An 11,819-nucleotide genomic window follows, 5' to 3' on the forward strand; every position below is an offset into this window, starting at 1 on the left:
GTGTGGCCATCACTTAATTATATCCCTTAAAATTCTTAGAACTCAAGGCGTGCCATTTAGCAAATTTCCATGGCCATCGCAAATTTAAAAACGCGTAGTTACTTTAGGTGCGCTATTTAATAATTTACCTTCCTAAACTCGGGTGCGCATTTATGTTACCCAAATCCAAATCTCAACGTTAGCTGAAATGTGTTACGAACTGTGGGTGCATTTATGTGACGTGGTTTGAAACATATTTTAAATGACGTTGCAGTCTTCCTTTAATTAATTAAATAAAAGCGGTTTAAAGTAAAAATGCACATAGGTTTATAATTGTTTTAAAATCAGATAATTGAGTCATTTATAATAGTTTAGCGACCGTGCTAGAACCACGGAACTCGGGAATGCCTAACACCTTCTCCCGGGTTAACAGAATTCCTTACCCAGATTTCTGGTTCGCGGACTGTAATACAGAGTCAACCCTTTCCTCGACTCGGGATTTGAACCGGTGACTTGGGACATCATAAATCTCCCAAGTGACGACTCTGAATTTGTAAATAAAAATAATCCCGTTTCGATTGTCCTTTAATTGGAAAAACTCCCTTATACCCTTGTTCCTTATTTGGTTTTAACTGATGTTTTCTCGGTATTACTATTGCTTTACTGCCTATATGCACATATTGGTTTTTTTTTCATTTACTGATTTCTGCTTTCCATTACTAGTTTTATACGGCTATACTATATAGGTTATTTTGTCTAGTGAGTGTCTTGACTTGTACCTCATCACTACTCCACTGAGGTTAGTCTTGATACTTACTGGGTACCAACCGTGGTGTACTCATACTACACTTCTGTACATTTTTGTGCAGAGCCAAAAATTGGAGTTATCGAATCCGGCAGAGTTACCTTGTTGATCTCAAGGATTCAAGGTAGAGATGTTTGGTCGTCGCAACCCCTTGGAGTCTTTTCCTTATATTGTACTGTCAGTTATCATTTGAACAGTATTGTATTTGGATTCTTGAGATCATTCTATGTATTCAGCTAGAGTTCATGACTTTATATTACCAGTCTTGGGAAGTTTATTATAATTATAGCCACGTAGGTTTATTTGTGCTTTTGTCTCGACACTTATATTAAACCATATTTCAAATTATCATTATTAAAAACTGGCTAAATTGTTATAAAAATCGGCTTACTAGTCTTAGAGACTAGGTGTCATCACGACATTCTATGGAGAGAAATTGGGGTCGTGACAGATATAAAACAACCTATTTTCTGAGAAAGAAATAAACTTTAAACTTACGTAAATGATTCCAGAAATCGGGGAAAGATGGAGTTGTGGCTGGGATGATAACCCTGATAGCAATGACGACAAACCGCTCTATCCATCCGCGGTCATTGTCTCATCCATCCTGGTAAGCAAAGCATGGTAGCCACGCTTGCTAAAGGTTATGACTCCCTCAAGGAAGACTTTTGGGGGGGAGGGGTAGAGGTTCATCATATGAGCTAAGGTGAGAGGCTCCTTCATTTCTAGGCACATCCGCCGCAAACAGGCCACCGTTAGCCACACAGAAGGGACCACCTGAGTCAAACAACCTGGTATCGGTGGCAGAATTTCAAAATTACGGGGTCAAGTCTCCCGCTCAAAGAAAACGGACGCAAAGTGAAGGGGTACATGTAAACGTACGTGAAGCCCTTTTTCGTGAAGGTTACTCGCCCCACCAGATTGGGAGCAATGATACGGGGAACTTCTCTTCAAATTCCTCGGCAATGTTGAGATGTTTGGGGATGATAGTGCTCACCGTGGGAGGATTAGCATCAACATCGTCCTCTTTATCTTTGCTCATCTTCAGTTCCCCACCAAAGAGAAGACCAGAGTTCTTGGAAGAATTAGTATAAGAAGCCATAATAATAAGAAGATGATAGAGTTTTTTTGAAGAAGAACAAAGAGAGATAAAAGCAAAAGGGAGTTAAATGCAAGGAAGTTAAGAGAGCTTATGAAATTGTTAGAAATAAAAGAAGAAGAATGAGGCGTATAAGTAAAGGTATAGGCAACTAAAACTGTTGCCTGATTACCTCGAGAACCGGAAAAAATATTGTTAAATCGTGGTGTAACACGTGTTCAGGTATTAAATGCAAGGAGATGTGCATTTTATCAAGCGTCAAAAACTTTTCATAAGGGTTTTTCCGCCAAGAAAGGAATCTTCACCAACTTGCCAGTGACACAAAGATGTGCCACCAGAAGGCAGAGAGACTATATGTATAGGGTAAAATCGGTTCATATTAAATGCTCGAATAATTATATGACACATGGAACCGGAGACGGATGGATGATGAAGCGAGTGGAAAACAAGACCAAGGACAACAACTTTGGTTGGTATCGGTGTAGATCCCGAAGGGAGCGCAATCAACGGGAGCGAACGAATATTTTATCATCGGATGGCATTTAATGAAGAATATTCGTCCGTATTAAGTAAGCGGCCTTTGCAGAAATTTTTTACATATTCATCAATGACCTCCTTTTATTGTCATTTAAGAGGGGCTTAATCCTAGGATTTTGTTCCCTGGGTATAGCTATAAATAGTGATTTCAACAATCATTGTAACACATGAAAATCTCTGACAAACTTATGCTGCATACTATTCCCAAACTAAATAATACTTTATTTTATGTCTAATATTATTCTTATTGCTGCTTTCGGAAACCTTGCTCCTAGAACCAGGCTATCTGCTATATATCTCGATTTCAACGCTAAGTTTTGTATTCTTATTTAATTTATTTATCATTTTTGGATCAAGTCAGTTCGCTTGTCTATAACTCACGTAGCAAATTTAACTGTATCATTTTACGGGTAAATTATATACACAGACAAAATATATATATAAAGAGAGAGAGAGAGAGAGAGAGAGAGAGAGAGTGAAAATATCAGGGGAAACATAGATATTGCATAGAACCGGAGGAGGCAATGAGTATAGTTCAAAGTTGGAGGGTGACTTTCAATTTTAAAGCAACAAACAACAACAACAATAACATACCCACTATTATTTTATATCGTGAGATTTTGGGAGGATAATGTGCACGCAGAAGTACTTTTAAAAAGAAATTTGTATGTAATTCAAATAAGAATCTTAATTATTCCATTCATGAATTTCTTTTATCCAGAATGCTAAAAAAAATATATCCTCGCTCTTCCTCGGGAAAAAGGATGGTGCATAATGCAAATGCAGGCAAGTTAGTCTTAGTAAATTAGTTAAAATTGGAAATTGGTAAGAAAAAGATAAAAGATATTCCACAGTAGAGAGAGAGCCACGATATTGCCATATTTTTTACCATATTTTTATACCAAGGTCCACGCAAGCAAATAGCTTAACCCTATGGGGTCCTTTGATTCAATTGTGGAATAGACAAGCCGTGATATTTATGGAATTAGCTATTCTATTTCTTATATAAAATAACTAACATCAGTTTTTTTTATATAAAGTGTATGTCAATTGATTTTGTGGCTCTTTGCAAATTTATTTTTAGTTTTATAAATCTATCTCTTTTTTTATACATGGGAAATTTACTTTTACATATATAAAATTTGTTTTTTACACATAAAAAATTTAAAAAGATCATTTTATAAAATATTGTAAAGGGATATAATAGTACAAATAGCACAATATTAAACTTATATCCATAGCCAAAAATGTAATAATTAATATAATCTCAAATTCTATCTCGAAATTAGTATCCTTATTCCGGTAACCAAACCACCCCTACGGGGTAACTTATCAGACCAATTTTTTTAGAGTCTGTAGAAGTGATTATTGAAAAGGTTATAAGAATATAGTTATCTCTAAAATTGATTTTTTTTTGGGGTACGATAACCAAGCGCAGATTATAATTAAGGAAAATACTAGAATTAAAAAAATGTATTAGAACAGGTAAAAAAAAAATCCTAAGCTTGAGTTAGATAGTTCACTTTTTGCCTGAAACCATTAAACTTCTATGTATCCCCATATTCCCCGGAGTTAGTTTCTTTTTTCTATAAATATACTTTTAGACAGCACAAAAGGAAACTGAAGGAGAGGCAGTGTAGAGAAATACGGAGAGCTGTCAAAAGGTAAAATGCTACCTTAATCTCCACTTTCCTCGGAAACTTTCTTCTTCCATCTCTGTCTCCTTGAGACCTAGTTATTATCAATTTAAGAAATTGTTCATTTTTTGCTATACATTTTACAGAGTTTCTGAAAATCTTGAATATCATATTTTGGATCTTTGTTCTTGTTTTGGAACAAATCTAGAGAAAAGGGAAAAAAAACCCATTTATCGATTACTCCGCCGTTCATACAATTTTTAACCATTTATTTTTTTTCCTGAGATGGGAAAATGGTGTAACTCTGCATGTGGTGGCCACTAAACAAGAAGAGCCGTTGGTTTCACCCAGAATATTAGTATCATAATCTGCATTCTCTGGAAATGTTTATACTCTGTTTTATCTGTTAAATGACCTTTTCAAGATTCTCTTCACATGACTTTAGTTAACCGAAATGTAAGGGGGAAAAGCATATTTATTTACTTGGACGGTGTAAAATATCCGAATAATTGCTTTATTCTTATGTTTCCCTCTGCATTATAAAATATCTTGGACATAACATTGTTATTCTCCATTCAAAACAGGTTCAGGGTTGAAGACTCTGGACGAAAATCAATGGGGTCTCTGGGAATAAGTGAGATTTATGATAAGAGCAGCTTTAACGAGATGGAGTTTGAATTCGACCCCAGTGCCCCTCCTCCCTTTAGGCTGGCAGAGATACGAAATGCCATCCCTAAACATTGTTGGGTTAAAGATCCATTTAGGTCCTTGAGCTATGTTGTCAGGGACGTAGTATTTGTTGCTACCTTGATTGTCATAGCAATTCACTTGGATAGTTGGTTATTTTACCCAGTTTACTGGGCTATCCAAGGCACCATGTTTTGGGCAATCTTTGTTCTTGGACATGATTGGTAAATACTGGGCTATAATTTTTACACCTTTCTTGTCTTAATCAACATTGCTGTTTTCAGATTCGAATATGTTGCTTTATTTTTGTGTTTTCCCCTTTTCTTTTTGTAGTGGCCATGGCAGCTTTTCAGACAGCCAGTTGCTAAATAATGTGGTTGGTCACATACTTCATTCTGCCATTCTGGTACCCTACCATGGCTGGTTGGTGCTTCAACTTGTCTCTCTTTATCTCCTCTTTTTCTTTTAGATAATTTATCTTTTTTACTTTCATAAGTTAATGTATGGATACTTTTCTCTAACAGGAGAATCAGCCACAAAACTCACCATCAGAACCATGGAAATGTGGAGACTGATGAGTCTTGGGTGCCGGTATGTTCCTTATATTACTGCCAATTATTTACCCATAAATAAAGTAAATATATAATAATCTCTTTTCCTCCAGATGCCTGAAAAGCTATACAACAAAGTGGGTTATTCAACCAAGTTCCTAAGATACAAGATCCCTTTTCCCTTGTTAGCATATCCAATGTACCTGGTAAGAGATTGCATCTATCTACATTTGAAACGTAACGTAGATACTACTAGTCTAAAGTTTTATACATCTGTGATGCAGATGAAGAGAAGTCCAGGAAAATCTGGTTCTCATTTCAATCCATACAGTGATTTGTTCCAACCCCATGAGAGGAAGAATGTGGTTACATCAACTCTGTGCTGGACTGTCATGGCAGCTCTCCTCGTCTATCTGTGCATTGCCTTTGGTTCTCTGCAAATGTTTAAGATTTATGGCGCTCCTTACTTGGTCAGTCATGCTAATCTCTACTTAATTTGCTTTTTCTAGTAATCGCCCGCTGAGCTGTGCATCTTGTTTTCAGATTTTTGTAATGTGGCTAGATTTTGTTACCTACTTGCATCACCATGGTTACGAGAAGAAGCTTCCCTGGTACCGCGGCAAGGTCTAAGACATCAATATCCTTGAAATTCCAATTTTGATAAGTATGTTTTATGTGAAGTGTCAAATGCTAAACCTAGTGAAAAATTGAACAGGAATGGAGTTACCTTAGAGGAGGACTAACCACAGTTGATAGAGACTACGGATTGTTTAACAACATACATCATGACATCGGAACACATGTTATCCACCATCTATTTCCTCAGATACCACATTATCACTTGAGAGAAGCGGTATGTTGTTCTAAAATTAATAGTACTGTACTATCTAGTATTCTCATACTGAAACCTGCTGATGATGATTCTAAAATATGTTGCAGACCAAAGCAGCAAAGCCTATACTTGGCAAGTATTACAGGGAACCCAAGAAATCAGGGCCAATTCCTTTTCACTTGGTTAAGGATTTAACAAGGAGCATGAAGCAGGATCATTATGTTAGCGATTCCGGGGAGATTGTTTTCTATCAGACCGATCCACACATCTTTCGATCTGCTCCAAAGGATGAATGAGTGAGAAAGAGAAATCAAAATAATCTCATTAACTCGTTTCACAAACTTGGTGTTAGCTATAGTTTTATAATTGAAACCTATTGAAAAAATAGGTTTGAGAGCTTTTTGTTAGTCGATAAGATTGTGTTCCCATTATTTCTCTCTTGAAAACAAAGCTACAAGAAAGAACAGGGCTTTTTTTAACGCTTTTTGTGCCTACATGTTTCATGGTTTATTTCTATTCCATCAATCTTGGCTTTCCCTTTTTTCTTTCTTGGTTCAGCAACCGTATGGTTAATTCCAAGGAGAGAGGAAATGACAGTAAAATATTGCTTGCTTCCATTAGAGTAGTCTTTGTGTACTTCTGGCTTTTGTCACAAGGGTAATTTAAAGTAAAAGAGGGTGAATACATTTGTCCTTTTGGTGTAGGCAAAGCTTACATGAGGACTGTCCAAGTACCTTCCCATTATTTAAAGTAATTATTTAATTCCTACCTAAGCAACTAGGGAAGATGATTTGTTTTCTCTAGTACTAGTATTATAACGCCAATATGATTTGTTTTACTTAAATATAGAAAATGAGTTTAGTTTATGTGACAAGCTACAAGATTATTTAGGAAAGAACAATAAATGTGAACCGGTTACCTAGTTAAGTTATTCAAGGGGCATCCATATATATATGTGTGTAAAAACAAGTAAATACTTAAGAAAGAGACGATTGCCAAAAATGGTCCAGAAATATATTGTCGTATCATACAGAATCATTGGCCTCATAAATTGTTTTCGAGGATGCAAACGGTACCACAAGATAGTGATAGAACGAGAATATACAAGTGGAAGCTCTGAAGCTGGTTGTTGCTTGTCTCTGTTCCATAAATAAGAAAGAGAAGCAGGGGAAACACTGAGTCCGAAACATAAATAGTGCCCTTTTGGGCAAAAAATACTTTTCTACTGTTAAAAAAAAAGTTACATAAGGACATAAAACACAGTATAGTACTGCATTTTACTTTAACGGAAGGTTAGCCGTTAAAGTTAAACGTAATACTATACTGCGATTTATTAAAAAAAAAAATTTTTTTTTAAAGGAAAACGCAGTATAATACTGCAATTCCCTTAAACGCAGTATTGTACTGCGTTTCCCTATTAAAATTGGGCTCACCTTATAATCTGCCATAAAGGCCTATATTTAATTAAAGGAAAACGCAGTACAATACTGCGTTTAAGGGAAATGCAGTATTGTACTGCGTTTTCCTTTAATAAAATATAGGGCCCCTTTTTCTTCCCCAAAACAACGACTCCATTAAAAAACTCCCCCCTCCTCACTGCTGGTCCCTCCCACCGTCAAATTAAAAAAAAAAATTTGGGCCCCACCCGTCACCCAAAAAGCAAAGAGTGTAGTACACAAGCTTTGGATTCCTTCTTTCGGGTTCAAAAATTCGATTTGAATCTATTTCAAAAAATTTAAATCGAGGTACTTCGATTTTGTTTATGTCGAAACTCGTATAGTACATGCATATTTGTATTGTTGAATGTGTTTCCATGTTAATTTGTGTTTAAATTTGTATCTTATTTATACCCGGATTGATTTATTAGCTTTGGGACAAAAAATAGTTAAAACTTGATAAATAATTTTTATTGTTAATGTTATGTTTTTATTTGCTTAAATAATAAATAAATATTATTTATTTAGTTTGTTGTTCATATGTATGTTATGTTTGTTGTTTATATGTAATAGTGGTCTTTTAGCGTAGTAAAATATAGAGTCTTTAGCGTAGTAAAATATATAGCCTTTTAGCGTAGTATATATAGCCTTTTAACGTAGTAAAATGTAGAGTCTTTTAGGTAGATCTCTGCAGTTTAAGTATGTAGTAACTGGAACTCATACATAATTACTCAGTCCAATTTTAAAAATAATTATTTAATTCCTTAAACTAACAAAATTCTAAAAATGTTGAAATTGACACGCATAATAATTAAGGATAACTTGGTGCTACCGGGCCTCAAATATCGAACCTGGAACCCATAGATAATTACTCAATTTTAAAAATAATAATTTAATTCCTTAAACTAATAAAATTCTAAAAATGTTGAAATTCACACACATCATAATTAAGGATAACTTGGTGCTACCGGGACTCAGATATCGAGCCTGGAACCCATAGATAATTACTCATTCCAATTTTAAAAATAATTATTTAATTTATTAAACTAACAAAATTCTAAAAATGTTGAAATTGACACACATAATAATTAAGGATAACTTGGTGCTACCGGGCCTCAAATATCGAGCCTGGAACCCATAGATAATTACTCAGTCCAATTTTAAAAATAATTATTTAATTTATTAAACTAACACACATAATTAATTTTCTTTAAATTATAGTAGACGAAATGGACTTTCCGCCTGCGCATCCTGGACCAGCCGAGGATCAGCTATTAGTGTTGCAGGGCGACCATAGGTCCTCCTTTGTATGGGAGGGACATCTATCGGATCAGCCTCTCCGTGCCAGGAGACCTGACGATTTGTAGGACTTCATGGCGCAACATCATTTCCATGCCCGCGTAGTCGCGCGCCTACAGGCTACGGGCTTCTATACAATTTTTCGGATTGGGCGGATGCAGCTTGATTGGTCTCTCATCACGGCCTTGGTAGAGCGGTGGCGACCGGAGACGCACACTTTTCACTTGCCCATTGGAGAGGCCACCATCACGCTGGAGGATATTCAGGTTTTGTACGGGCTGTGCGTAGATGGACGGGTCATTGCGCTGCCTCAGTACATTAGATCCATGATGCGTGGACAGTATTTGGATATGATGGGGCAGTATACTGGTTACAGACCTTAGGGTGACGCTGTACAAAGAGGGGGCAGTCGCGTTGCTTTGTCAGCCATCAGAGATCATATGGCGTTTTTGCACCCAGACATTACCGGCGAGACGGAGGATCTCCATATTGAGCGGTACACGAGGTTGGCGCTGCTCCTGCTTTTCAGGGGTGTCTTGTTCCCGAACACTTCGGGAAGTCTAGTGAGTATGCGCTTTCTCCATCATCTGCAACAGCTAGATGATTTACCCCTGTACATCTGGGGTGCTGCTGTTCTCGCATACCTGTATAGGAGCATGTGTCGGGCGAGCATGCTTTGTCAGGTGGACATATGTGGTTTTCTGCCCCTTCTACAAGTGACAATATTTTCGAATACTCTGTTCATTACTCCGAATTCTATATGGTCGAAATGACTCTTAAATTTTATGTCAACCTTTTATCTTAAATTTGGGCTTGGCAGCGGATCATGACGTTGCAGCCACCTCTACCACCACTAGAGCCCGGTGAGGCTCATCCGTTTCGCCCTCTAGCTTCTAGGTGGGTTCTCCAGCGTGGGAACTACCCAGGGACCGATGCTCATCATAATCTCCCCCTTGTCAGGATGTGTTAGATATGCTGGTGGCCGGACAGGTAAATATGTACCTACACTTACTTGTTATAAATTGAGTTGTGTTGCGCATACTCTCTTTTATGTTATTATTTGGTAGTTCATCTAGACGCCATACAACGACGAGTTGCTAGCTCAGCTGCCCGATTATTGCTCAGTCGACCGACTACTTTGGAACACCTCCGTCCCGATGATCTTCTTCGATATGGCTGAGTATTATGCCACAGAGCGTGTGCTTCGCCAGTTTCATCGTCCCCAGCCTATATCGGGGGAGTCTGCATGGGTGCCTACACACTATCAGCGGGATGACCATACCAGGGTGGACGATAGATTTATAGGATGGCTAGAGCAGCAGGTCCATATTTGGGAGCAGCGAGGTGATCGTATTCCGCCACCACCTTCATTTACCCAGGAGGCCACTATTCAGTTATATATGTCATGGTACCGCCATCACACCCGACTGATGATCGAAAACCCCATTCATGTTCTTGGCGAGCGCTACAGACCATACGCTGGGAGGCACGAGGCACTGGTATGTTTTTGTGGCTTATTAATATCTTATATTTGTGATATAGCGTTATTTAATTAATATCTTAAGTGTTTCACAGGATATTGGGCATCATCTGGTCTACCAGTTGGGACAGGAGATGCAGCAGCATGTTGATAGTGCTGCACTCGTTGAGTATGGCCGACGGGTGGCAGATCTGGCTCGTCAGACCCTGTTTCAAGTGAGAGATGGAGCGAGGTTGGATCACGAGGCTCAGTATGCGGCTCCAGAGGACAACCATCGGGGTAGGGCTGTCCCATGAGGCAGGGGTAGGGCACGAGGGAGGGGTGCCCCATGGGGTCGCGAGGGATGGCGAAGAGGTGGTCCCCAGCAAGGGGGCGTTGAGGTACCTGTCGACCCACCTGTTGAGGGACATGATGAGGATTTTGGAGATGAGGATCTTGGAGATGATCAGCCGGGTTATATACCTCAGCTAAATGAGCCTTCCAGCAGTATGCCGTCGTACAGGCTTCAGCTATCTCTACCAGCATCGCAGGTCACCCTGTCAGGAGCATTGTTGATCACGGGTACATTCGACGGGGATGTAGAACAGTACTTTGCAGTCCCATCTACCGCAGCTGAGGATCGGTCGACCCGGGACGTGGATGGCGGGTGCAGGTTGAGTTATGCCTCATCCCCGGCGGTTGATGCGGATCTACCACAGGTGCAGGTATGTTTGTATTACTGTAAAATTTCAATTTGTTTCTTTTCCTTAATGAGATGCCATTAATTAATTTTTAACATTCTTATGAAGGCTTCGTCCCAGTCCATCTTTGAGGCCACTACATGCTTTGATGAGGACACCACAGATGCATATACTCAGGAGGCCGACGAGAACACGGTGAGAAAATATTTTTTGACTTAACACGTACAATACTAATATACTTTTTCACATGCTAAGCTTAGTACTTGTTTTGTAGGTTGCTGACGGCCCGACGACCTCTTCTACCGATCCTGCCAGCTGTGGTGTTGATGCTGCTGCACATCCTCACATAAAAAGGCGGCTTGATGATGATGATTCATATAGTGTACCCGGGCGACAGGGGATGCGACTCAGGCCAGCAGCAACACTGAAGCACACCGCCTAGTATTCTCTGCTCCAACCACTTGAGCTTGTCTTCCAGCTTTTTTATCTTCTTCCACCTCCTTGAGTTTCACCTTCAACTCCGCAATTTCTTGCTTGGATTGGCGCTCTCTGTCCCACTGCCCCGTACACACAGTATGAAGATGATACAACTTGTCTTTGTAGTATTTTTGCTCACATGGTTCATCAATCCACACCTTAAAATTGCATGTAGGTACGTCGGGTTGCCTATAAAACTTGTTCATACATGCCCAGTAGCGGCGTCCAGCTTCTTCCCAACAATCGTACATCATGTTTTTGGTTCTGCGGTCGCACCTTGGGCAATAAAGGGGTTGTTGAGATATTTCTTAAAGAGAAAC

At 38.8% G+C, this 11,819-nt stretch overlaps 1 protein-coding gene across 1 annotated transcript; it reads left to right on the forward strand.

The window, feature by feature from the left end:
* Positions 1–4,001: 4,001 nt before the first annotated feature.
* Positions 4,002–6,606, forward strand: LOC104248927 (omega-3 fatty acid desaturase, endoplasmic reticulum). Its single transcript, XM_009805284.2, has 9 exons — positions 4,002–4,084; positions 4,642–4,968; positions 5,078–5,167; positions 5,269–5,335; positions 5,409–5,501; positions 5,580–5,765; positions 5,839–5,919; positions 6,011–6,148; positions 6,235–6,606. Exons 2-9 carry the CDS (start codon positions 4,673–4,675, stop codon positions 6,421–6,423), a joined length of 1,140 nt encoding a protein of 379 aa, XP_009803586.1. The 5' UTR covers positions 4,002–4,084; positions 4,642–4,672; the 3' UTR covers positions 6,424–6,606.
* Positions 6,607–11,819: the final 5,213 nt, after the last annotated feature.

The sequence above is a fragment of the Nicotiana sylvestris genome, chromosome 7, assembly GCF_000393655.2.
Source record: "Nicotiana sylvestris chromosome 7, ASM39365v2, whole genome shotgun sequence".
In the NCBI taxonomy this organism is placed as follows: Eukaryota; Viridiplantae; Streptophyta; class Magnoliopsida; order Solanales; family Solanaceae; genus Nicotiana; species Nicotiana sylvestris.